The 26,946-nt window shown below is 44.4% G+C and overlaps 2 protein-coding genes across 5 annotated transcripts in view; both read left to right on the top strand.

Annotated features, from left to right (window-relative positions):
* The window catches only part of CANX (calnexin), a 35,353-nt gene extending 29,475 nt beyond the window's left edge, over positions 1 to 5,878 (top strand). For all 4 annotated transcript variants that reach the window (XM_045999317.1, XM_045999319.1, XM_045999320.1 and 1 more), the window contains 4 exons: positions 258 to 377; positions 1,254 to 1,380; positions 1,556 to 1,635; positions 3,487 to 5,878. In XM_045999317.1, the coding sequence (XP_045855273.1) occupies positions 258 to 377; positions 1,254 to 1,380; positions 1,556 to 1,635; positions 3,487 to 3,540 (381 nt within the window). In that variant the 3' untranslated portion in view covers positions 3,541 to 5,878. The remainder of the gene's footprint in view (positions 1 to 257; positions 378 to 1,253; positions 1,381 to 1,555; positions 1,636 to 3,486) is intronic.
* A 1,814-nt stretch (positions 5,879 to 7,692) lies between these two features.
* The window catches only part of MAML1 (mastermind like transcriptional coactivator 1), a 46,357-nt gene continuing 27,103 nt past the window's right edge, over positions 7,693 to 26,946 (top strand). Inside the window, exon 1 of the mRNA XM_046000211.1 lies at positions 7,693 to 8,309. Coding sequence (XP_045856167.1) covers positions 7,962 to 8,309 — 348 coding nt within the window. The 5' untranslated portion in view covers positions 7,693 to 7,961. The remainder of the gene's footprint in view (positions 8,310 to 26,946) is intronic.

The raw sequence follows: 26,946 nt of genomic DNA, 5'->3' as shown, positions 1-26,946 counted from the left end.
TTAAGGGGGCCTCTAGCAGGCGATTAAGAAACCTGCGTTCACATCTCTGAAAGGGAAATCACCTTGATGATAAGAGTAGAGGGGGAAATGGAGGCTTTTCTCTTACTTCCTTTTCAGGTTGTATGATTGTATGGCTTGAACCCTTTGACAGAGGAGGAGCCCGAGTAGTGACATGCAGAAATTGAACAGTGAAACAGTGCAGCCTATATTTGGTGTCAAAACCAAGGACCTGAAATCTGTCCTGTCCTGTTTTTCAGCCAGGCGTAGTGGGGCAGATGATTGAGGCTGCCGAGGAGCGCCCGTGGCTCTGGGTGGTCTACATTTTGACTGTAGCTCTGCCCGTGTTTCTCGTTATCCTCTTCTGCTGCTCTGGAAAGGTACGAGCTTTTCTGTTTAGTTACTTTTAAAGAAAGAACTTTTTATATTAGTGTAAGATCTGTTGCCTGAGGTTTTCTCAGTAATGACTGGGCCACATCTGAAACCTTATTCACTGCTCTCACTGGGCATTTATGGTGCCCAGATGGGAGCAGGATGTGCAGACCTTCAGTTTCTACTGGTATTTTAGCCTGCTGTATTACTCTTCCCTAATATTTGGCAGAAGTTTTCTAGAAAACAAAAATAAAAAACCCAACAACTTAGATACAAAACCAGCCATCTGGGCCCAATCCAGCTTTTCCTCCTTGGTGTAGTTATTTGTATCCATATGCTTCACAAGTCAGTTTTTTATTTTTTTCATTATCCATTCTTCCCTCATTATCCCTACCCTTCCCCCCAAAAAACATGTGGGGATAATCCAGTCTTATTTTATTTTAAAATTTTTCTTGTTTAGTCTTTGTTGTGTGCCATCCAGAAACCAGGAGAGAATATTCTGTTTAGGCACTCTGCTTCTATTAAATGAGGATTGTGTTTCATCTTGCTTTTGATATGTTTTGTAACCTGATCCCCAAAGCTCCTTTTTTAGCCTTCTCCCCCACCACGCTTCTGTCTGTGTGTCCATGCCTCAGTCATCTTGATTGTTTAGATCTGCATGATCCTGCCTCACCCCTTTGTTCTGACTCTTCCTTCTGTTTTTGACCCACACACACACTCACTGAAGAGAAAGCTCTCGGGGGGGGGGGGAATGTCTTAATACTTTTATTTATCTATGCCAGTATAGAGCCTCGTGCAGAACTTTGCTCGTAGGCATTCAATAATTACATGATAATGTAGTACATAATGTGAACAAAACTTTTGCACTTTGGGGAATATTTCAGAAACAGTCCAGTCCCGTGGAGTATAAGAAGACTGATGCTCCTCAACCAGATGTGAAGGAGGAAGAAGAAGAAAAGGAAGAGGAAAAGGACAAGGGAGATGAGGAGGAGGAGGGCGAAGAAAAGCTTGGTACGTAGATCCCAGAATATTTGCTTTAAGCAAGACCCTAAGGTGTTTCAAACTCAGAAGCAAGTGACGAAAAAGATTGCCCTAGACTCCAGAAGTGTGTTCTAAGGCTGCTGGTCTCGTCAAAAACAAGTACGAGGTTTTGCTCAGTTTGTTGTTCTTTTGGTCTCTGTCTCAGAAGAGAAGCAGAAAAGTGATGCTGAAGAAGACGGGGGCACTGCCAGTCAGGAGGACGATGACAGGAAACCTAAAGTAGAGGTAACGGCTGCGGGGAGTACGTTTTCCAGCCCAAGCATCTCGGGGAAGGTGCATTTAAGTAGGGACTTATTTTCAGAGGATAATTTTCATGGGCTGTGGCAGTAAGAAAAAAATCCGTGAGGATTAATTTTTTAAAAGTGGAATTCTTAGCAACATAAGGAAGCATTTCCTTGGATCATTTTAAACTACATCTGAATCTCAGAAGTATTTTTCTGTGCTGTAATTGATTTTCTGGAGTAAGCAGATGGTTTCAGGGGAAAACCAATAACATGTTTGCAAAGATGGTAACTTCAGATTCAGGTTATTTTCCAGCATGTCTGTCTCCTTTCTCTCTGCTCACAGTGCCCTGAAAAAGTTTCCTTCCCTGGTGGTCTAGTGGTTAGGAGGGGGAAAAAAGTATTTCTTAAACAATGATTTTATTGTATTCTAAAATTTTTGTCCCTGTTGTTCATGGATTTGTTCATTCAGCAAGTTTTTATGGAGTGCCCATCATGGGCCTCACATTGTCCGTGAACAAGACAAAGATACCCTTCCTTTGGGGAGTCTAAATTCCAGTGGGAGGAAACTGACAATAAGCAGTAGGCATTATAAGGAAGTAAAGAATATGTTAGGAAGTGATAGGCTGTGAAAAATAAAAGTAGAACAGGAAAAGGTATTGGAAATACTGGAGGAGGGGTGGGGGTGCAGTGTTAGAGATGGTAGGCCTTGTTGAAGAGGTGACCCTGGGGCCGACTTGAAGGAGATAAAGGACTTTGCTGTAGAGATGTCCATGGGAAGAAACATTCCTACAGAGACAACAGCCAGCCCAGAGGCCTGAAGTAGTAGTCTAGAAGACCATGTGGGCCAGTAGAGTCGGGGGACCATGCCCAGATTAGGTGGGGCATCCCAGGTAGGGTGTGGGCTTGGCTTCTCCTGGTGAAATGGGCAGCCATTGCAGGCTGCGTAATCAGATCCTGTCACTCCTGTGTCCCAAAGCCTGCAATGGCTACCTTTCCTTCTCCCCAGGGAGAATCAATGAGACCAGTTGGGAGGCTGCTGTGGTAATGCAGGCAAGATAACGGTGGCTACGAGCAGGGATAGAGGAGAGTGTGAGAACTCACTGGGGTTCTGGGTACAGATTTTGGGTGGATTGAATAGTAGGATGTATGAGGGAGAGAATAATCTACATCTTTCTTGGGACCCTTTTGCAAGCACTGCTCTGTTTCAGTCTGCTCCTTCCTCGAAAACCCTACTCAGTTTCCATTCCAGCTTCTACAACTGCCCCTCCATCAATAAAGGTCAATGCTGTTGATACTTTCTGTGGCTATATTCTGTCTCAACTACAATGTAGACTTTGAACTAGATATACTTCTTTCAGGTGGGGACTGGTCTCACACATGTATTTTATATTCCCCAATCTTCCTCACTAAATAGAAGTCTCTCTGTAGAGTATGAGGAGCCCTGCCTGGGCTTACACAGTCTTGAGTGCTGTGTGGGGTCTGCTGGGACAGTCCTCCATCCCCTGACATCCTAGCTTTCTCAGTGTCAGAATGGGGCTAACGTGCCCACAGGCCAGTAGGTTATTCAGGATTGAGCAAGATCACGTGGGAAAGCAGGGCATCTGGTCCTTTTTAAAGAAAATTTTGATGGATGTTTATAGAAAACAGTACAGACAAAATCAGAGCATACAGAATCCTGCTGCCTTTGAGAATACCATTGTTTCTGGTACATTTTCTTCTAATCGTTTTTCTTCTCTTGCTTTTGCTGCAGATGGGTTACCCTCAGCCTGGCTGATCTTGAAAGCTTGGTGAAGTTTTCACTTATTTAAAGCATTGCTAATTATAGTGAATTTCTTATTTTTTCAACCAACAGGAGGATGAAATTTTGAACAGATCACCAAGAAACAGAAAGCCACGAAGAGAGTGAAACAATCTTAAGAACTTGATATGTGATTTCCTCTCCCTCCCCTTTCCCTGCAAGCGTGGTCCTAGGAGAGGGCCTGGCACACCTTAGGTTGAAACTCAGAAAACCTCCAGACGTCTCCATCGACAGGCTCCAGTCGAACACTAGCCCGTGTAATTGTAAAACATCTACGCAGTCAGTAATTGCAGTTGTGACATAAAGGACCCTGTGTCTGTAGAAAGAAAGCATATAATATTAATGGTTGTGAAATGTAACATGAAGCAACTAACTTGTATTTTGTTTTCGTTTTTGTTTTTAAACATCTTTGTTTTTTAAAATAGAGTGATAGAACTTTGCCAGTCTTTAAAATCTTGGCTTAATTTAATATTTTAATCTGTCGTTGCAGAAGTAACACCAACCTTTAGAAACTCTAGGGGGATGAATTGCAGTTTTTAGAACCAAATTTGTTTTTTAAGTTTGATATTACAAAACATTCAAGTGTTCTCTGTCCCTTAAAATTGATAATCATGTTGAAAGTGCAGTCGTTTGTGGTTATAATCTTGTTTTGCTTGCTTCCATCGCCCAGTTGCTCCTAAGGAAACCGAGGAGATGGACTGGATGGAAGCCCAAATTTATGTAAAGGTTCTGTTTCAGTTGTATTAAAAATAGACATACAGAAAGAAGAAATTTTTCCTCTTGATGTTGGTTAGACCATACAGTGCGTGTGTTCTGTTGCCCTTGGAACAGCTCCATTCCCAGACAGCTTTGCAGTCAGTGGAGGAAGTGGCATAAGGTGGCACGTGGGCAGTCATGCTTCCCAAACTAGGGGAGTCTGAGCGCCAGCCGTCCGGAGCAGGGGGCTGTTTAAGGAATGCTCCCAGGGCATGGGGGCTCCCAAGTAGACGCAGATGTTTTCATCACTTCCACTGTGTTGACACTGTTTCCTTCCCTGTTGCCCCAGATCCCCAGCTTTCTCCTCTGCTATGCATTTTCTTCACAGCGCAGCTTGCAGTCCGTCGCTGAAAATGATTATACGCTCCGCATAGTGTTAAGCTTTATTGTGATTAAGTGTGTTTCTTCTTCCTTTTTTAAGCAGACCCTCACCTTTCCAGGGTCAAAGTACAGGATAGAATACTGTCTTTCATCTTTATCCATTTCTTTTTACTCTGTGTAAAGACTTGAGAAGTCTAAGCCAGAGGTGAGCCAATTCAGAATTGACTGTAATTGAACATAGGCTAAAAGTATTTATGGGAGGAGTGACCTACAGCATGAATTATCTGATTTTTTTTTTTTTTTTTAGCTGCTAAACTTTTTAATTCTTCATTTGCAGTTCATGTAACATTTGTGTCTTAAATTACATGATAAAGCAGTCCTGTTGAAGAAAACTTTTTTGTTTGGGTATGTGGCTTGTAGAATTCTTTAAAAAGTGATCTTAGATTTGTTTTTTTCATGTGGAATGCAGATGGGTGCTATCAGAGCCTCTCCCCCATCACTCTAGTGTAATATCTTTATTACACCACACTGAAATGTATTCAGAATTGTTTTAGCTTTATTCTTTCTTCAGAGGTGTTTCAAATGTACCGATGACACTGTTTCTTGCACTGAATATATAAACACTCCAAAGTGTTTATATTGGGGAGATTTGGGGAGGAAGTATATTCGTAAAAGATGAAGGCTGTATCTGTTTATTTTGTTTATCTTCAATTTTTTACTGGTTCACTGAAATTCTTAGGAGGGTGGGATGAATTTTTCTTGCTGTTCCGTGCTTTATCCTTTTCATCTGTTGTTATGTGGTCACAGTGACCTTAGCTATGTAGCAGACTTTCCCAAATGTATTGAGTGCAAATAAACAGTTACTTAGCAAGACCTGAAAATATGTCTACAGGTTTCTCCTTGAAGCAAATGTGTGGGATTATTGCATTTCCAGAAACCTGCCTTCCTCACTGTCCGGTGACATTATGTCTCCTGTCTCACCTAACAATTTCTTCCAGCTGATCTGTGAAATGACAAGTACAAACTAGAAGGTTCATTTGCCTTTCCGGGATTATTTAGTAGCAAAGTTTGTCAAAAAAAAAAAAAAAAAAGGAAGAAAGAAAAAAAAAATCTTTTCTTGGTTTTCTCTTTGTTGAAGGTGCACCCTTCCGATTAATTGTCTGACACATTAATGAATGACCAGCAGTATTTAGCTCTTAAAATGCACTTAAATTAATAGTTTTTCGTGCTGGCTGTCTTGTCACAGTGTTGTAAAATCCCACTCCATCAGATGTGTTCTTCAATTTCTCTTATCCACAAAATACTCTCCATTTTTCTCAAATTGTCACGTCACTAAATGGTATTACATTAAAGCCCTGTGTTAAGTGTCTGCTTTTGACTGAACTTCTTCATGGTAACTTCCAAGTCAAGTGTTAATGCTGCAGAAAATGTGGATGGTTGAGTAATTACTTCATGTCACCGTGTGGATTTGATCCAGTCAATTCAGTGTAGATTGGGCATTCTTTCTCTGCTGCATTGCGTGTCAGCATTTCCTGTTGTAGAGTGGGGATAGCAGCTCAGAAATGGGGGAGGGGGCAGTAACTTGTAGATAATTTTTTTTAAAGATTTTACTTATTTATTTGACAGACCACAAGCAGCGGTGGGGTGGGAGAGGGAGAAGCAGGGTCTCTGCTGAGCAAGGAGGCAGACATTGGGCTTGATCCCAGGACGGTGGGATCTTGACCTGAGCTGAAGGCAGAGCTATAACTGACTGAGCCACCCAGGCACGCCCCCCTCCCTTTTTTTAAAGATTTTATGATAACATTCTTTAATGTATGGGAGCCATTGAACTCTTAATTTTTATTAGAGAATGTCTGTTCAGAATCAGACTCTTTCACATATTAAGAATTTCAAGGATGTTTTTGAAGTTAGGTCAAAACTTCTTAAATATGTGCTAAGGCTTTTGGATTCCTCGCTGGAAGGGAAGTACGCAGAGTATAGTACTCTTAGTTACTATTCTCTCCCCTATTAGAAAGTAGTTTAATTCTAATGTAAAATATATGTTTGAAGACTGGGGAAAAAACCCAGAGCCATTGACGTGGCCTTCATGAGCTCTGGACACTTTTGCCTTGAGCCTCTTGTATTTATTTTTTTTACAGCAATGGTATAAAAACATACTATGTGAGTAAGAACGTTTTTTTCCTTCTGATTTTAAAACAAAATATTTTTGTGGGCCCTAGCAAAAAGTTACTGTAACAAATGTTTGAATTGGTGGTGGTCCTGGCACCTCCTGTTTAACTTTTTAGCAGTTAGGTTGCCCATGACTGTTCCCTACCTCTTGGGCCAACGCAGGCTTAGTTACCTAGTTATAGTACTGAGTCACTGCTCCTGCACCCCCCACCCCCGGTCTCCCACCCCTTATGCCTACTGGTTATAATACTAAACGTAATTGTCTCTGGTTGGATTTTGTTGAGTGACTCAATTTTACCTAAGCCACCATCCTTTAATGGCCCGCCAGGCTCCCTGTTTTTTGGCTGAAGCTTCAGCCTTTACAGTTCTAGTCCCCAGTATTGCAGCCAGAATCCTCTTCACATCTGCTGGGGCTTTTTTTTTTTTAAGTAGTACTTTTGAAACTTGCTCAAACTTTTGTATCAAGTGGAAACTGACAGTGATTCAGAATGGTGCAAGAGGAAGCCTCTTCCAGCTCACTCGTGGACAATTCCGACCAATGATGAGGCTGGACGTAAGGAATGCGGTCGAAAAACAGCTGACATTGAAAAAGCGTGGCTACTTTTGAGTCGATGGAAACAACTCAAAAAGGCTGCGGGGGAAGAAACTGGTGAAGCGCTGTAGTGCCAGGCGGGCGTCTGGTCAGGCAGTTAACGATACGCCCCGCGGACTGCCCTTTTTCTCCGCGGGCCCGGAAGGGCCTGCCGGCGAGGGGTGGCGTTTAGAACCTGCTCCCGTCGGTCACACTTGGCCCTGTGCCGGGCACTCAAGCCCGCCCAGGGGCTTCCCTCCGCCCCTCACTTGAGAGTTCCTTTTAAACTCGGCTCGGGAGCCCCCACGCGCCTCTTGCGTGCTCTCCCCCACCCCTCGGGCGGCCCGCTCTGCCTGCTCTGATTGGCCGCAGTGCCTGCTTATCAGCCGTGACGCCGGGGTCGCCTGCCGGGGCCCCGCCCTCTTCCGAGAGCCCTGAAAACAATTTTAAGATGGCGGCGGCGGCGGCGCGGAAAACAATGGGGCCGGGGCGGCGGGGACAGGCCAAAGCCTGAGGTGGGCAGCGAGCGCCGGCCCGAGTCGGGCCGAGCGGGGCCTGAGGAAGACCCGCCGCCGCGCGTGAGCCCGCTCCGCAGCCCGCGGGGCCATGGCGCGGCCGTGAGGCGGCCGGGCCGCCGGCGGGGAGCGGAGCCCGCAGTGCCAGCCGGCCCCGAGAGGCCCGCCCCGGGCCCGGCCCGTGCAGCCCGCGGCCCATGGTGCTGCCCACCTGCCCCATGGCGGAGTTCGCGCTGCCGCGGCACAGCGCGGTCATGGAGCGCCTCCGCCGGCGCATCGAGCTGTGCCGGCGCCACCACAGCACCTGCGAGGCCCGCTACGAGGCCGTGTCGCCCGAGCGCCTGGAGCTGGAGCGCCAGCACACCTTCGCCCTGCACCAGCGCTGCATCCAGGCCAAAGCCAAGCGAGCCGGCAAGCACCGACAGCCGCCCGCCTCCGCCGCGGCCCCGGCCCCGGCGCCCGCCGCCGCCCCGGCATCCGCCGCGCCGGCCTCCGCCCAGCGACTCGACGCCGCCGACGGCCCAGAGCACGGCCGCCCCGTCGCGGTGAGTAGGGCGTGGGGAGCACCCCCTGTCCCCTGTCCTAGGGGAGACGCTGCCCCTGACGCCGCCCGGCCTCCTTGTGGCTTCCCCGGTGCCCTCAGCTCCTCGGGTCCGGCTCGGGGGAGGCTGACATGGCAGGGACGGAGCGGTTGTCATCTGCGGGAAATGGCACTGTGGCATTTACTTTGGGAGAACATGACCGTAAGGACCTGACTTAATTAAGGCCCCGGCTGGGGAGGCTGGGAACGGTGGCTGAAAGGTTATTCTTCCGGGCTTGATTCCGAATGTTTGGTAACTTTTGTGGGGGAGCAGGCTGGCACAGAGTTGCCTCTGATAGTGGCCTCATTTATCCTGCGAATATTTATAAGGTCCCTGCTCTTTAAAGAGCCAGGGCTTGCATATGGAAATAAGCCGATCCGCGGTTGTCCAAATTAAACGGTTCTGAACGGAAAAATCCGAAAATCTTGGGAGATCGCAGCAAAAGGCATAATACCGCTCACCGAGTTGCGAAGAAAGTATTGCTTGTTGAGGCAGCCCCGAAATGTGTGAACTTGTAATTCCAGTAATGTAATATTGTTGACAGCTCCCGTTTTAATTGATAAACCTCTTAAAAATCTCCGGTGATGTTAGAGAATTTGTTGGTTAGAGTTCACCTCCGTGAAACTGATTTATAAAAGGAAGATCATTTATTTATTTATTTATTTATTTTTGGTGGTTGTTATCGTGGTGATTTAAAGTTTAAAACAAGTGTTACCGGTCTGGTTTGTTCTGTGTGTTTTTTAAATTTGTGTCTTTATTACCTCTCACTAGGCTATTGCTGTGCTGGTCCCTTACTAGTCTTTGGTCCTTCTTCCTCTCTAAATGCACTGCCCCCATGGGTCCTTAGCTCTGGTGAGTTCTTTTCCTCATTCTTTCCTACACTGGGCTGCTGGACATTTCATTGCTTATCGTGTTGACGAGTCCAGGCTTCTGAACCTCACTTTTTCCGTCTGTAAACTGTGGATGTCGTTTAGCTTCTTATCCTCCAGGGTTCTTACAAGAGTCCAATGAGTGCGGGTGTGAAAATATTTCCTATTTCCTCAACAGAGAGGCTGCTGCCTGCAGGGCCCTTCTCCCCTTTCAGAATCCTGCCCCCATCCTTTGGCTCATCTTCCTCTTCTTTCAAGCTAGTTTCTGACCACCCTAGCCCACCATCAGAGTCGTCTTTGTGAAAACATTGGAAAAGGTATGGCACATAGTGGTATTGCTTTAGGTCATGTCTTGCCAAGTCGACTGTAAGCCCTGGGAGGCATGGAGGACTTTGACTCAGTCCTGTGCACATCTTAGGCCTTCCGCACAGGCTGAGTGATTGATACTCAGCTTTGTAGTACTTTACTCAGTCATCTATCCTTCTGCGCGCTAACCTTGAAAAGTAAAATGGCTTAATTTCATGAGCCCCCTTTACTTACAACTCTTGTTTTAAGGAAAGCCTGTAAGAGTAGTGGATGGTCATTCCAATTAAGTAAACAACGAAGGCTCCTAAAAATCCTAGTTTTATACTCAAACAGTTGCCTTGAACACTCTGTAGAAGGTGTATGAGTAGTGGTTCAATTTGTTTAAAGAGAGTAAGACTCTCTATGTTATTTTTAGTGCTGATTTACTGGAAAGAAATGAGGCACGCCGTTTGAAGAGAAATTAATTCTGAGTGTGTTAGAACTTGCATATGGCTTGTCATTCATTCCTTTGGGCGTTAGAGCCTAAGGAGGTGGACCGTGTTATGTTCATGTCTTATCACATTAAACTTTGACTCAAGGATTTCATGAGTTTAAACTTCAGAGTGGAACTGCTCTTCCGCCTCCCTCTTAGAAAGGGGGACCCTTTTCACTTCAGTCTACAACTGATTCTAGCTGAGCTCTTTGGCCTTGGAATGGGGTCATAGTAACGGAGTAGGTCCGTGTCACTAAGAAAACAATGGTGTTTTGCATTTTAATGGCTTACTCAGTTTGGGGAGGAGAGTGTCCTTCCCCAGATAGGACTTTGGCTTGAAGAGAGAGCACAGCTTTCCACAGAGAAGTGGAGTGCCTCTTAGTCATTGTTATTTTGGACAGTTCTATATGTGTACTTGATCTGATTAATATCCCTTACATAGGGAATATTATTCTTTTTCCCCCCCAGATGTACTATAACACTGGTAGGCAGCTGTTTCATCAGCAACCGTTTGTAAAACTGAAAAGGGATCAGATTTATAAAGAGTTCAACCCTTCAGGTTTTTTCCTTTCTTAGGATGTCCCACCACCAGCATTCTTAACTCTTAATCTTATTCTGCTTATTCTGTTAAAGATGGAACAGAAACGGTGCCTCAGACTTTTTTCTATTCTAGTTGTCAAGGAATGACCTTATTGGGTTTTCTTTATACTGTATGTGTATTAAAGACCAGATTGGTTTTTCTTTTTAAGATTTATTTATCTGAGAGACAGAGAAAGAGAGAGAGCAAGCAGAGGGAGGGGCAGAGGAAGAGAGAGAGTCTCAAGGAGACTGTCTGCCAATTGCATAGCCCAGTGCAGGGTTTGATCCCATGACCCTGAGATCATGACCTGAGTTGAAATCAAGAGTCAGATGCTCAACCGACTGAGCCACCCAGCTGCCCCCAGTATTGCTTTCTAATGACAGTTAAGACTGACTTCTTTTGGAATACCTGGGTGGCTCATTCGGTTAAGCATCTGCCTGCTGCTTAGGTCACAATCCCCGGGTCCTGGAATCAAGTGTAGTGTCGGGCTCCTTGCTTAGTGAGGACTGTTTCTCCCTCTTCGTGTCACTCCCCCTGCTTGTGCGCTCTCTCTCTGACAAATAGAGTCTTTTTTTTTAAAAAAAATTAACTTTTTTTTTTAACATTTTATTTATTTATTTTGACAGACAGATCACAAGTAGGCAGAGAGGCAGGTCCCCTTGCCAAGCAGAGAACCCGATGGGGGCCTCGATCCCAGGACCCTGACACCATGACCTGAGCCGAAGGCAGAGGCCCTCACCCACTGAGCCACCAAGGTGCCCCCCCAAAAATTGACTTTTTATTAGGATTGCTAGATTATAGAGAATTATCTAACCATTTTATACAAGCATTCTATAATGAAAATTGTCTTATGCAATAGCTTGAGCATTTTCTTTTAGTAAAATGCCATAAAGGTTTATGCTTCACTATTGTTATATTTTTGCTGCTTATTCCTGAAGTAGTTGTGAAAGTCTGTGGAGAAATTTGGTAGTTGCCTGCCAGCCATTCATGGAAGTTGCCTTCCCTGCTTAGTTTAGGTGTAAGAACTTTACCTTTCTCTTTCTCTCTCTTTTTAATTTTTTATTTGTACATAATTTAAAACTTAGAGAAAAGCTACACAAATACTACAAAGACCATTTGTACATCCTTCACTTAGATTCTGCCCATATCGCCATTGTGTCCCATTTGCTTTATCATTTGCCCACACGCTTTCTCCTGTCTACATCCATCCCTCCATCTCTGTCTTTCTCTCTCTTGAAACACCTTTGTTCTCTGAATTACATGAGCACTACCTGCAAATCTCACAGCTCTCTACTCGCATACACCCCAGTGTGTGTGTGTGTTTTTTTTTTTTAATTTATTTATTTGACACACAGAGAGAGATCACAAGTAGGCAGAGAGGCAGGCAGAGAGAGAGAGGAGGAAGCAGGCTTCCTGCTGAGCAGAGAGCCCAATGCGGGGCTCGATCCCAGTACCCTGAGATCATGACCTGAGCCGAAGGCAGTGGCTTAACCCACTGAGCCACCCAGGTGTCCCCCCAGTGTGTGTTTTTAAGAGTTAAGAAACATATACAGCATTTTAATAATGATTTTGTAGACCAAACTGTGTTAAAATTATGCAAATAACAAATTACTTCCAGGGGGTAGATGTTTCTGAACGTAAAATAGATATCTTACTGTAATCATGTGGGATAGTTTTAGAGAAGAGATGACTAATCTGGCTTTAGGATCCCATTTCTTCCTATAACATCCGGGACCTTGTCCTGGCCCTCTTTCCTTTTTTATCTTTAGTCCCCTTTCCCACTGGCCCTTCCCTTCAGCTTGAAAGCATAAGCAATTATTCTCCTTTCTTTTGTCTTTTCTCACCCTCAAAATAGTATTCCATCTTTTTCCTTCCCTTTGCCCTTTCCCCTTGAACTTCCCATTTACTCATTAGCCCATTGTAATCTGCCTTTTCCCTCTTCTCTTCCGAAATTGCCCCTTTAAAGGGCACCAAAGATGGAATTGCCAAATTCAGTGGCTTCTTAGTCATCATTCTTTTTGACTTCCTCCTTCTCAAGGCTCTTCTCTTAGTTTCTGCTCTCTTCTGATTCTCCTTCCAGCTTTCTGTTTTTTTCTCAGTCTCCTGCTTTCCCTTAATAATTCATGCGACGAGGGGCGCCTGGGTGGCTCAGTGGGTTAAAGCCTCTGCCTTCAGCTCAGGTCATGGTCCTGGGATCGAGCCCCGCATCGGGCTCTCTGTTCGGCAGGGAGCCTGCTTCCTCTTCTCTCTCTCTCTGCCTGCCTCTCTGCCTACTTGTGATCTCTGTGTCAAATAAGTAAATAAAGTATTTTTAAAAAAAATTAAAAAAAAAATTCATGCAACAAGTACTTGAGTGCCTGCTGTGGGCCAGAGGGGATTTTAGGCACTAGGAATACAGCAGTGAACAAGACAAATTAAAACTCTGGCTTCCTGGAGAAAGAGATAGATAATTTTAAAAACTAATTTTTATAATATTAAAATGCTAAGAAAAAATGAGAGGAAACTGTGCTGGCTGACTTACAATAGCAGCTTTAGATAAGATGCTCTGTCTTTATCTGGGCCTGATTGACAGGGGGTCATCAGTCAGCTGGAAGTCTCAGAAAAGAACATTCTAGTTAGAGAAAACCACCAGCACAAAGTCTCTGAGGCAGGAAACTTCTGAGAAAGGAGGTCATTGTGGCTGGAGAGATGGCAGGTAGATAACTAGTGTGAGAGGTGGGTAAGAAGGGCCAGATCAAGTGCTCTGGGAAGCAGTTAGCAGCGTTTTAAGCAGAAGCATGACTTATGTTTTAAAGGCCATTCTGGTGCTATGGAGAATGCTTGGGGTTGGTGTGCACAGGAGTGGATACTGTTAAGGCTTTTGCGGTGGTGTAGACTGAGGCTGGATATGGCAGTGGCGATGGAGAGGAGGAGTTGGGTTTTGTATAGCTCCCAAAGGCAGAGGTGACAGGGCTCAGTGATGGGCCAGATGGAGTAGATGGGGGGGGGGGGGAATTCTGAGTTGTTTGGCTTGAGAAGCTTTCTTATCATGCCTTTTAGATACTAGTATTCCCTGGGTTACTCTGCCCTCTACTTCTTCCACTCAGTCCTGTTTTCCTGGGTCGTGTCATTGTTTGTTTCATGGCTCCGTCTACCACCTATAATAGTAAGAGTCTGCAGATCTCCAGCTCTTTCTTCCAAGTTTCAGATCCATATTTCCAGCTGTCTACCGGACCTTTCCACTTTTATTTCCCACATATCCAAAATGGACTCTCCCTTTTTCCTGCCAATCTTATATTCCTTCTGAGTATTCTCCCTAGGCCAGTCATCTGAAGTAGAAACCTGTGAATTGCCCCCTCCTTTCCTGCAGTTGCTGCTTTCCATTGGTCTGTTCAACCATTTGAGCCCTTGCTAAAAGCCAGGAATCATGGTCATACTGGGCCTAGGTCTTGTAGCCTCAGGGGGAGTAGGTGGCAAGCTAGTTTTTGCACAGCTGTGTTGAGGGCTGCAAAGCCTGGGGGAATACTAGGGAAGGGCTTCCTCTTGGATGAAGCTTGGAAGGCTTTAAAGACTTCGGTGAGTTAAGCCTCTGCTTTTGGCTTAGGTCATGATCCCAGGGTTCTGGGATCAAGCCTCACATCAGGCTCTCTGCTCAGTGGGGAGCCTGCCTCCTCCTCTCTCTCTGCCTGTCTCTCTTCCTACTTGTGATCTGTCTGTCAAATAAATAAATAAATTGAAAAAAAAAAAGACTTTTAAATGTCTTAAGATTTTGTTAGATGCTTTGCCTAAAAGGTGTTCTGTGGAGCATTAATTTTACAGAATATTAAAAGAGTTCTAGATTTGGAGAAACAGATTTAAACAGTTTCCTTTATTAGGAGTTTTCCAAGTCTTTATTTATTTATTTATTTTTAAAAAGATTTTATTTACTTGCCAGAGAGAGTACACACAAGCAGGCAGAGAGGCAGGCAGAGGCAGCTAGAGAAGCAGGCTCCCTGCCGAGCAAGGAGCTCGATGCGGAACTCAATCCCAGGACCCTGGGATCACGACCTGAGCGGAAGGCAGCTGCCCAACCAGCTGAGCCACCCAGGTGTCCCTTTTCCAAGCCTTTAAATACAACTAATATACATGGGGACTCGAGCTCTTATCACAGGGCACCTAATAGGATTTTGATCCCTTTGGGAAACTAAGCAAAAGCACAAAATTATGACAGTAAGTAGTTCTTTGAATTTGGGGCTTCAAGTGTTAGAAGCTAGAAGGTGAAGCTAGAAAGGTAGTCATATCCTGACTGTGTATTTGATACTGGGTGTTTGAACTAAATAATTCTTTACAACACTGCGAACTCCTTCAACACATTTTTTTTAAAGATCTTATTTATTTATTTATTTGACAGATCACAAGTAGGCAGAGAGGCAGGCAGAGAGAGAGAGAGGGGGAAGCAGTCTCCCTGCTGAGCAGAGAGCCCCATGTGGGGCTTGATCCCAGGACTCTGGGATCATGACCTGAGCCAAAGGCAGAGGCTTTAACCCCCTGAGCCACCCAGGCGCCACCCCTTCAACACATTTTTATGTTGACATCTAAAACTTCATCCCAGGTTTTTAAGCTTACCAAAAATCCTGCTTCCCCTCCACTCTCCCTGCCTCTCTGCCTACTTGTGATCTCTGTCTGTCAAATAAATAAATAAAATCTTTAAAAAAATTTTTTTAAAAATCATAATGTGTTCATTGTGTTGATCAACTGTATGCTTAATTACCGTAACTCAGTTTATTAAGTGAAATATATGAAATAAGTATTTGTAACAGTCTTATAACCACTACATATATTCAGTATGAATCAACTATTTTAAAAAGAGAAAAGACAGAAAATGCTATTTATAGTTTCAGGGGCTGTAGCTTTCAGAGAATTATAAATATTAACATTTAAAAATAAGGTGGTTACATCACTTTTTAAAATGTAGCCTGTGGAATCTGAATACCTTAGCAGTACACTTTTATCAGCCATTTAACAAATGCTTTTCTTTAATAGAAATTTGAAATCCTTCCTTTTCCTCTTGCAACTTGCATTTCTTTAATACTTGCCCCACATAGTTTTGGGTTTTTTTAAAAAAGATTTTATTTATTTGAGACAGAGAGTGAGCACAGAAGCAGTGGGGGAAGGGTAGAGAGAGAAGGAGAAGCAGATGCTGGACTCAATACTAGGATCCTGGGATTTTGACCTGAGCCGAAGGCAGATGCTCAACCGATTGAGCCACCCAGGAGCCCCTGCCCCACATAATTTTATTCTAACATAATGTATGTGTGTGTGTGGTTTTTTTTTTTTTAAGGTCTTTTTATTTTATCATTCTAGCAGATTTCTCGGCAAAAATAAAGGCATCAAAATTGAAACTGAAAACTTTTCAATTTACTTTGACCATAAAGCTCTATGGATATTTTTGCTCTCTTTAAGAAAGGTTGATTTAAGGGCACCTGGGTGGCTCAGTGGGTTAAAGCCTTTGCCTTCTGCTTGGGTTGTGGTCTCTGGTTCCTGGGATCCAGCCCCGCATCAGGCGTCTGCTCAGCAGGGAGCCTGCTTCCTCCTCTCTCTGCCTGTCTCTCCGCCTACTTGTGATCTCTGTCTGTCAAATAAATAAGTAAAATCTTTAAAAAAAATTAAAAGGTTGATTTATACAAAAGAAAAATATATGTAGTATTTATAAGTTTCTGTGTGTTACATATTTTCTTATTTCAGTAAGTTGAGTTAGACTAACTTAGTGCACAACAAACAACAAATACATTATAAATTTTTGTAAATAATTATTAAGCAAAAGAGCACAGGTTTTATTAGAAATGCCTCACTTGGGGCTTCTGGGTGGCTCAGTGGGTTAAAGCCTCTGCCTTCAGCTCCGGTCATGATCCCAGGGTCCTGGGATCGAGCCCCACATCGGGCTCTCTGCTCAGCAGGGAGCCCGCTTCCTCCTCTCTCTCTCTGCCTGCCTCTCTGACTAGTTGCAGTCTCTGTCTATCAAATAAATAAATAAAATCTTTAAAAAAAAAAAAAAAAGAAATACCTCACTTAAGGGTGCCTGGGTGGCTCAGTCGGTTGAGGGTCCTACTCCTGGATTTGGCTTAGGTCATGATCTCAGACTGGGCTCCAAGCGCTCAGTGCTGAGTCCAGTTGGGATTCTTTCCCTCTTCCTCCCCCTCCCCCACTCTGCCTTCTTAACCCTTCTCTTGCATGAAGTATCTCTCTTTTTCAAATAAGTAAATTAAAAAAAAAAAAGAAATGCCTCCCTTTGTGAGATGGATGAGTCTTTCCCCTTCCTCAGTTTGTTCATGGAACCATGAGTGAATATTGTTGATAAAATAAGAATTTTCAGTTCTTTCCCTATTTTTTGTTTTTATAAATGTAAGCCCGAGAAATCCTTGTTCACATTAATGCAAAAGCAAGGAAGAAATTCTAGCATTGTTACACCTTTTTTTGAAGCCTGAGTTGTATACCAAAAATCACATGCTGATCAATCATCAAAAATTAGTTTACTAATTAACCTCAGGAATTGGTTATGTACTCTTTCAGTTTTATTGAAAACAAAGAATTAGAAGCCATCTTGGATCTAGAGAGTGTAATGCAAAATAAGTGAAATAAGGCAGAGAAAAACAAATACCATACGATTTCACTCTTATGTAGAGTTTATTTATTTTTTAAAGATTTTCTTAATTTGAGAGAGAGAGCAGGGGAAGGGGCAGAGGAAGAAGCAGACTCCCTGCTGAGCCCGGACCCAGGGACCTGGGTCCCAGGACCCTGGGATCATGACCTGAGCTGAAGGCAGACACTTAACCAGCTGAACCACCCAGGCCCCTCATATGGGGAATTTAAGAAAGAAAACAAGGAAAGGATGGGGCACCTGGGTGGCTCAAGTGGTGATCCCAGGGTCCTAGGATCGAGCCCCCCATTGGGCTCTCAGCCCAGCAGGGAGCCTGCTTCCCCCTCTCTCTCTGCCTGCCTCTCTGCCTACTTGTGATCCCTGTCTGTCAAATAAATAAATAAATAAAACTTAAAAGAAAAAGAAAAGAAAACGAGCAAAGGAGAAAAAAGACAAATCAAGAAACAGACTCCTAATTATAGAGAACAAACTGATGATTACCAGAGGGGTGAATCAGGTGTCAGGGATTAAGGAGAGCACTTGCGGTGATGAGCACTGTGGGTGATGCATGGAAATGTTGAATCACTACATTGTGCACCTGAAATTAGTATTACGCTGTATGTTAACTAACTGGAATTTAAATAAAAACTTAAAATTAGAATACATCTGCTTATGAAAGGATTAATCTCATTAGTCACTTACTCATTTACTGAGAAATATACAGAAAGCTTTATCAAGTCTTATCGATTGATTACCGATTATACCTGGTTTTCTTTTCTTAGAGGTACCTTGTTTAACCTAATACTCTCAAAATAAGTTGGGCAAATCAAAATTCTGTTCATTTCTACACTTTTGTCAATACAGTGTTTTTGATAAAATACTTCTGTTGGCTTTGAATATATTTTCATCAAACTGTGACTATAGTTTGTTTAATATCTGAAAAGTTTGGACAGTCTCTACCATGTAACCTAACTGGCAAAACCAGTCTTTATTGTCAGATTTACCAGCCACATCAGGCTCAGCTTTCTATCAGAAAAGGTTTGACTTTATTTTTCAAATACTCATCCCCATGACTTCCATCTCACTTCTGAATTCTAAGGGGGAGAGTTAAAGAGCATGGAGCCTTGTGAATTTTGTTACCTGCATCAAATACCACTCATTGCCTTCATATTTCTTACCCTGTTCTGTCTGCTTTCTCGTGGAGCATTCCTTCAAAGAGCTGATTTGATTACTTGAGGATGGAGGAGTGATGTCTTTAAATGGAAAATGCCACAACTCCAGCTACCCGCCCTACCGTGTGTCTGAATTTAAAGCATCCTAACTCAAAGACCAGATGTTCGCCATGATAAGTGCTCAAAGCCCTGAGGTGCATGGAGAACTATTATGTCTGTCAGAGCAGAGCAGCGGCAGAGACTTGGCACATGGTAAACATTTGGAGCAGCATTGGTGCTACCAGGCCTAGTGGAGCAATTTGTCATTGGCGTGGCATCCGGTACCATGGGAATGAAGCCCAGGTGCCACCCTCCCAAGATCCCCCAAATACTTTGAATGCAGTTCTTTGAAATGGCCTAAATTCTCTCTCTTGGTATCATCACATGTATCTTTCCCCAGTCTTGTAACATCTGCAGCTCCTCCTCATTCAGAATTCTGCTCATACATCATCTTTTCCGGGACTCCTCTCATGTCCCTCCTCAAGCTGGGCCAGGTGCTCAACCTCTGTCAGAAAAATCACGTTCACCTTTAGTTAGTGTGTTTGCTGCTCTCCAGTAGACTCTGAGCCACCTGCAAGCAATACCAAGAGTCTAGAACCATACCTGCCACATATTCAGCATTGTGGCTGGAGCTCTGAATGGGGAGTCATAAGCTGTATGTTTTCAAGCTGGGATCATTTCAGAAGTGGAGTTGGCAGAAGTAAGACCTGTAGCCCCCAGTTTGCACTCCCATGTTCAATGCAGCATTGTTCACAGTAACCAAGAGGTAGAGGTAACCTAAGTGTCCCATCAGCACATGAATGGATGAAGAAAATGTGGTGTGTATATACAATGAAATATTATTCAGCCTTAAAAAGGAAAGGAAGTCCTGTCATATGCTACAACATGGATGAACCTTGAGGACATTGTGCTAAGTGAAATAGACCAGTCACCAAAAAAGGCAAATACGGTATGATTCCACTTACATGAGATATCTAAAATAGTCACTCTTAGGAATAGAAAATAGGATGGTTTCCAGGGGCTGAAGGGAAGGGGATTGGGGGAGCTGTTCATTGGATACGGAGTTTCGGTTTTGCAAGATGAAAAAGTTCTAGAGATCAGTTGCACAGCATGTACCATATACTTAAAAAAGGTTAAGATGGTATATTTTATGGTACAGTTTTTGAAAAAATTAGCTACAAGATAAAAGCTGTGATTTTACAAACTATATACCTTGAAAACTTCTTAGAAATATTAATGGATTCTTAATTAAATTTATATCAGTGAAATTAGACCAGTTTCATTCAAAAATCAATCAGAGAGGGACACCTCAGTGGCTCAGTCTGTTAAGCGTCTGCCTTTGGCTGGGGTGGTGATCCCAAGGGCCTGGATGCATCAGGCCCCCTGCTCAGTGGGGAGTCTGCTTTTCCCTCTCCCTCTGTCCTCCCCCCCACCCCCGCCTTCTTGTGTGCACTCTCTCTGTCTCATGCTCTCAAATAAGTAAAATTTTTAAAAATCAGAGAAAGATGTAATAGAGTCTGTGATTCTCTGCTTAAATATAAAACAATGAAAAACTTAATGTTTTGTGTATCTATTTTGCATCTCTTTCTGTATAGTTATGAATAAAAATTTGTTAATCTAAACAAAACTAAAAAAACAAACGAACTCACCCCCCCCCCCCCAGTATGTCTTCCCTATGTCTCAGGGAAGGAAGGTGCTGTGAATGAGAAAGAAGGTAGTTAAAGATTTGCATGCAAAAGGGATCAAGCTGGTTATGGGCCTGGATCCAAAAACGTGAATGCAGTGACGCTTTTGGCCTAAAGTCATTACATGACCTCAGATATGGTACTTTGTCTCTCTCCTCTCCAACCTCCCTCATCTTTAAAAGATATTAAGGGGGAAAAAAAACCTAACAGACCATAGATTATAAATTAAGTGGAAACATTTACTTCTAAGCAGAGAACACAGTCTAGCATGGTTTGGGCTCTGGGGCATGTGGTTCAGGGGAGGAAAAAGAGGGTGGTTCTTTTAAAGCTAGAAGACCACAGACCATCTCTTCCCTTGCTAGGAAAGCAAAGACTCTGTGTTGCTGACTGGCTAATGATAATCAGCACCTTTCCATTAAGGAAGCCCTAGGTTGCCCAGAGGTGGGCTGCTGTGTGAAGGGGCCGCCAGCCTAGGATTCGGCCTTTGGCAGCCTCTGCTACTTAGATCATGATGTGCCTGCTTTTGGATCATGGCATCCAGTCAGATCTGCTTTGATCTAAGTAGTCAAGGGGCTCAGGTCAAAAGAAAATTTTAAAAGGACCAGACTCTCTTTCTTTCTCTTTTTTTTTTTAAGATTTTATTTATTTATTTGACAGAACGCAAGCAGGCAGAGTGGCAGGCAGAGGGAGAAGCAGGGTCCCCGCTGAGCAAGGAGCCCATGCGGGACTCGATCCTAGGACCCTGTGATCATGACCTGAGTCAAAGGCAGACGGTTAACCGACTGAGCCACCAGGCGTCCCAAGGACCAGATTCTTTAAATATTTTGTCATTCCGTCCTCACAACGGTCTCATAAGGTGGATATTATTGTGGCCAATTTTACTTGTAAGGAAACTAAGATTCATAGGTTAAGTTGTCAAGGTTGCCAGCTCAGTGGTAAGACAAGGATTCAAACCAGAGTCCAGTACCAGAGCTTTTTCTCTTTGCACTGTGCCATTTAGGTTCATACAAAAGAACTTTTCAAAGATCAGAAGCCTTTTTAGAAACATATTACTGATTAATACATGATTTACGATGGCACAGTTAATACATTATTTAGTATAGTAAAGATACTTTCTGTGGCAGGGGACATAAGAGATTTGGGGCACTTTTAAAATATACATCTCCTTGCCTACTGATGCCCTCCCTCCTCTATCTGTCCCCCGACTTTTATCCTTAGTCACGGCTAAAATAAGTTGCTGTTATTGGGGCACCTGGGTGGCTCAGTTGGTTGAGTGTCTGAGTCTTGGTTTCAGCTCAGGTCATGATCTCAGGGTTGTAGGGTCGAGTCCGGAGTGGGGCTCTGTGATTGCAGGGAGTCTGCTTGAGATTCTACCCTCTCTCCCTGCCACCACCACTCTCTCTTTCTCTCTCAAGTAAATAAATCTTTAATATGAGTTGCTATTATTGATGGGAGAATGTCATATCCCTTAATTGTGTGTGTGGGGGGGGGGTGTCAGTTAAATGTTTAGTCTCAGTTCTTCACTCTATAGGTCATTTTCTTTTTTAAGATTTTCTTTTTCTTTTTTTTTTTTTTAAAAAGATTTTATTTATTTACTTGACAGAGAGAGAGATCACAAGTAGGCAGAGAGGCAGGCAGAGAGAGAGGAGGAAGCAGGCTCCCTACGGAGCAGAGAGCCCGATGCGGGGCTCGATCCCAGGACCCTGAGATCATGACCTGAGCCGAAGGCAGCGGCTTAATCCACTGAGCCACCCAGGTGCCCCTTATTTTTCTTTTTTAAGTTTTATTTACTTGACAGAGTTCACAAGTAGGCAGAGATGCAGAGAGAGAGGAGGAGGTAGGCTCCCTGCTGAGCAGAAAGCCCAATGCACGCTCCATCCCAGGACCCTGAGATCATGACCTGAGCCGAAGGCAGGGGCTTTAACCCACTGAGACACCCAAGAGCCTCTATAGGTCATATTATAAACCCACACCTTTGAATAGCTTTGTAGCAGACAGAGTATACTTCTTCATCCCTTTATTTGGGGCTTGGACATGTGACTTATTTTTGGCCAATGAGATATTATTGATACAGATTAAGAAGATGCATTGTATTTATGGAACAAGAATTTTAAAAATTCAGAAAGCAAAATCTTGGAAATGTTTTAAAATATGAAGTATATGTGCAAACTATGCATATGAAATAGGAGTAATTTTCCCAAAAAGTAAAGAAGAAAAGGACAAAACAGATGGAAAATAAAAAAGAAAATTAGACAACCAGTGTAGGAGGTCCAACATCTATCTGAATAACAGAAATAGCAGGAAGAGAGGAAACAAGGTGGGAAATGATTAATAAAATAACTTGAGATCTGAAGAACAGGAGTTGCCAGATTCGAAGGGCACGCTGTGTGGGGAAGCACTGGGGAAGAAAATAGCCCTATACCAGTCACTGGGTTTAAAGAAAAGATTCTACAGGTTGCCGAGGTAGGGTACTAGGTCACATATCAAGAATCAGAATTGGAAGGGGCACCTGGGTGGCTCAGTGGGTTAAGCCTCTGATTTCGGCTCAGGTCATCATCTCAGGGTCCTGGGACCAAGCCCCACATCAGGCTCTCTGCTCAGCAGGGAGCCTGCTTCCCCCTCTCTTTCTCTGCCTGCCTTTCTGCCTACTTGTGATCTCTGTCTGTCAAATAAATAAATAAAATCTTTAAAAAAAAAAAAAGGAATCAGAATGGCTTTGGATTTCATGGCAGCAACATATGAAGCCAAAAAACATTAGTACAATGCCTTAAGAATTCTGAAGGCAAATGATTACAAGAACTCTAGAAATAGCCAAAATATACAAGAATGAGTATAGGATAGTCATTTTCAAAGATAAAGATTTTTCAAAATTTAACTGCCACACACCCTTTCTCAAGGAGCTACTGCAAGATGTACTCCACCAAATTGAAAGGTAAGTCAAGAAAGAGTAAGACAGGGGCGCCTGGGTGGCTCAGTGGGTTAAGCTGCTGCCTTTGGCTCAGGTCATGATCTCAGGGTCCTGGGATCAAGTCCCGCATCGGGCTCTCTGCTCGTCAGCGAGCCTGCTTCCCTCTCTCTCTCTCTCTGCCTGCCTCTCTGTCTGCTTGTGATCTGTCAAATAAATAAATAAAATCTAAAAAAAAAAAAAAAAAAAGAGTAAGACATGAGGTGCAGAAAAGACAAGACTCAACATAGAAAACAAGGAGGGAATCCCTTGAAGGATGAGGGAGCACTCCTGGGACGCCAACTCTGGGGCTGATATGGACAGGGCTGAGCCATCCCGCAGTGCTGTGATCCCAGAGACAGCTGGACATCATGAAGACCCCCCCCCCCCACTTCCATCGGGCCATCTTCTTTTTTTTTTTTTTTTTTTTAATATATTTTATTTATTCGACAGAGAGAAATCACAACTAGGCAGAGAGGCAGGCAGAAAGAGAGGAGGAAGCAAGCTCTCCACGGAGCAGAGAGCCCGATGCGGGGCTCGATCCCAGGACCCTGGGATCATGACCTGAGCAGAAAGCAGAGGCTTTAACCCACTGAGCCACCCAGGTGCCCCCGGGCCATCTTCTTAAACCAAGGACAGAACACCCAGGAAGGCTTGGCCCAGATTCTCATGAGGATTTGGTTTGTCTTGACCATGTGCTCCTGAAGGTCTCTCCCCTGATGCTCTGCTGAACACATGCGTGTCCCTCACGGAAGTTCTCAGCTTTTCTCTGAGAGTGGGAGGCAGCCCCTTCCCTCTGGCCGTACTTCTGCCGCATGTCCAGTGCCTGGTCCACACCTCAGTCTTGCTAAGCACTCCAGTGTGAAGAGCCCCATATTGCCCAAGCCTCACTCATGACCTTGCTTGCAACTTCCCCAGAAGGGGCCTTGTCACCTCTCAGGGAAGGGGAAGTCAGACCACGACCTGACCAGAGACTCTTTCTTTCACCTCCTCCTGGACCCTCTGTGCAGCAGGGGCAGTGCTGCCCTCTTCTTGCACAGCTGGCGTGTGCAGGAGACTAGGGCAGCGATCATTTGGGGATAGATTATGTGAGGGTGGTAGAGCTGTAGACAAAATCAGATAACACGAAATCAGGACATTCGTTCTCTCTTGTGGAGTGAAGAAGGAGGGTGCTGGAATTTATAAGGAGAGCTTCTGAGGCTTAATGTGTATATGAATCACTTGGAGATGCTTTTAAATTGCAGATTTATAGGGATGCCTGGGTGGCTCAGTCAGTTAAGCGTCTGCCTTCGGCTCGGGACACGATCTTAGAGTACTGGGATCGAGTCCCACATAGGGCTCCCTGCTCAGTGGAGAGCCTGTTTCTCCCCTCCCTCTGCTTGCTGCTCTGCCTACTTGTGCTCTCTGTCAAATGAATAAATTTTTAAAAAATCTTTAATGGGCGCATGGGTGGCTCAGTGGGTTAAGCTGCTGCCTTCAGCTCAGGTCATGATCTCAGGGTACTGGGATCGAGTCCCACATCGGGCTCTCTGCTGAGCGGGGAGCCTGCTTCCCTCTCTCTCTCTCTGCCTGCCTCTCTGTCTACTTGTGATCTCTCTCTGTCAAATAAATAAATAAAATCTTTAAAAAAATCTTTAATAAAAAAAAATCTTTAATAAAAAAATGCAGATTTCTAAGAGGTGGCAGTGACAAAGATGCAGCATTTTGTAACCTTTCAGGTGATGCCAGTTCTGTTGGTCCTGGGACCACACGCTGAGTGCCAAGGTCTGAAGTGTTTCTTAACTTGAGCAGTTGGAAAATGGTATTTGTTTTATTACTGTTCTTTGCACTGTGATGTGTGCATACGTGTATGATACCCTTCATAAGAGCAAGAAAAAAGTTCATTGCTAAAGAAAAATATGAGAAGGATGTGTTGAGCAATACGCCTGGAGACATAAGCAAGTCAAATCATAAAAGCCTTACATACTGTATTAGGGTTCTCCAGAGAAACAGAACCCGTATGTGTGTGTGTGTGAGAGAGAGATATTGATCGGCTGGTTGATTATAGTAAGTTGGCTTGTGCAGTTACGGAGGCTAGCAAGTGCTAAGATCTGCAGTTGGCAACCTGGAGACCCAAGAGAGCCAATGGTATAGTTCCAGTCCAGATGTTGACAGGCTTGAGACCCCACAAAGAGCCAGTGTTTCCTGTTTAGTCCAGAGGCAGGAAAATCCTCATGTCTCAGCTCCAGGCAAGCAGACAGGAAGAGTTCCCTCTTACCTCCGTCTTATTGTGGTAGGCTCAGTGGGGTCCACCCGAATCAGGGAGGGCAATCTACTTAACTCAAGCTACTGACGCAGACATTAATTTCATCCGGAAGCCCCCTCACAGATGCACCCAGAATGATGTTTGGCCAGATAGACATTTGGACACTTGGTGGTCCAGTCGCGTTGATGCCCGGAATCAACCATTGTATATACCATGGCAGGGAGCTTGAATTTGATTCTTTTCTGTGTACTGTGGAGAGCCGGTTAAAGGATTTAAATAACGGTGAACCGTTGAGTAAATTTGTGCCTTAGATAATCTTTGTGTTGGTGTGGAGGATGGTGTGGAGGATGAATTGAGCATAGGTAGTAGAGAAGGGCTGTTTCATTGGTCTAGGCAAGATATGATTAGGAGAAGCTAAAAGTGGCGTGTGGGCCAAGGAGGTGGTAAAGTGAACAGGTAAAGTGATTGGTTGATAGAGGAATTGGAGGATTGGGGGATGTATCAAGAGGTTCTGATTTGGGGCACCTGGATGGCTCAGCGGGTTAAGCCTCTGTCTTCAGCTTGGGCCATGGTCTTAGGGTCCTGGGATCGAGCCCCTCATGGGGCTCTCTGCTCAGCAGGAAGCCTCCTTCCTCCCCATCTCTGCCTGCCTCTCTGCCTACTTGTGATCTCTCTCCTGTCTGTCAAATAAATAAAATCTTTAAAAAAAAAAAAAGTTCTGATTTCCAAGATTCCCTTTCCTGATACTGGATCAGGAGAGACCCTTCCTGGGCGAGGAGTTGCTGGGAAGTTGCATTTAGCCATGGGCGCCTCATTAGTGACCTTGCCAGGGCATTTGTGGGGGTGGGGGTGGGGTCATCAGATATGGAGCTAGTCCCCAGCTCCAGATATGCAGAGGTCTTGAGCTGCAGCCCCTTTGGAGCTTTGCCTAAGGTGCACTAGTAATATTGCACTGATGCATTTATAGTTTCCACCTCAACTTGCCTCAGGTTGTCTCTTTCACCTCCATGTTTCGTTTGAGAAGGTTGAGAATCTGTGTTGTAAGTTGGGTTGTGTGGTACGACGTGATCCCATGCGTGCAGCCTGTCTAAGGCGTTATGTAGAGAGTTAAGAATTTACATGTGTTCTGGGTACTGTGCCAGCCTTTCGTGTGGCAGGCCGCCAGCCACCCCCAGGACTGTGAAACGGCAGGGGGATGTTTATAGCTTATACCCCACGGTGTTCTCTGCTATGCCTTCAAGGCTTGTTAAGATGTGAGCAGCTGTCACTCCCAAGTTTAGTCCACACCCTCACACCTCCCCCACCACACACAGTCTCTCCTGCATTGCTTCTGAGCTATAGTTAACCACAATCCTCCTCCTCTTTGCTCTGCTTACTCTCTCCAAGCCTCGTTTCCCTTCTCCAGGAAATGGTGACAACAACACCTGCTTTGCAGAGTTGCTCTGCCTGGAGCAGAATAGGTGCTTCATAAATGGTTGTTTTGGGGGCGCCCTGTGGGGCTCAGTGGGTTAAGCATCTGCCTTCAGCTTAGGTCATGATCCCAGAGTCCTGGGATCAAGTCCTGCATCATGCTCGCTACTCGGCGGGGAGTCTCCCTCTCCCCCTCCCCCTGCTTGTGCGCACATACTCCCTCTCTCTCTTGCTCGCTCTTTCTCTCTCTGTCAAATAAATAAAATCCTTTTTTAAAAAATGGT

The sequence above is a fragment of the Meles meles genome, chromosome 3 (assembly GCF_922984935.1).
Source record: "Meles meles chromosome 3, mMelMel3.1 paternal haplotype, whole genome shotgun sequence".
Taxonomy (NCBI): domain Eukaryota; kingdom Metazoa; phylum Chordata; class Mammalia; order Carnivora; family Mustelidae; genus Meles; species Meles meles.
The sequence above is the reverse complement of the archived record's forward strand: the minus strand, read 5'-3'. Positions and strand labels throughout refer to the sequence as shown.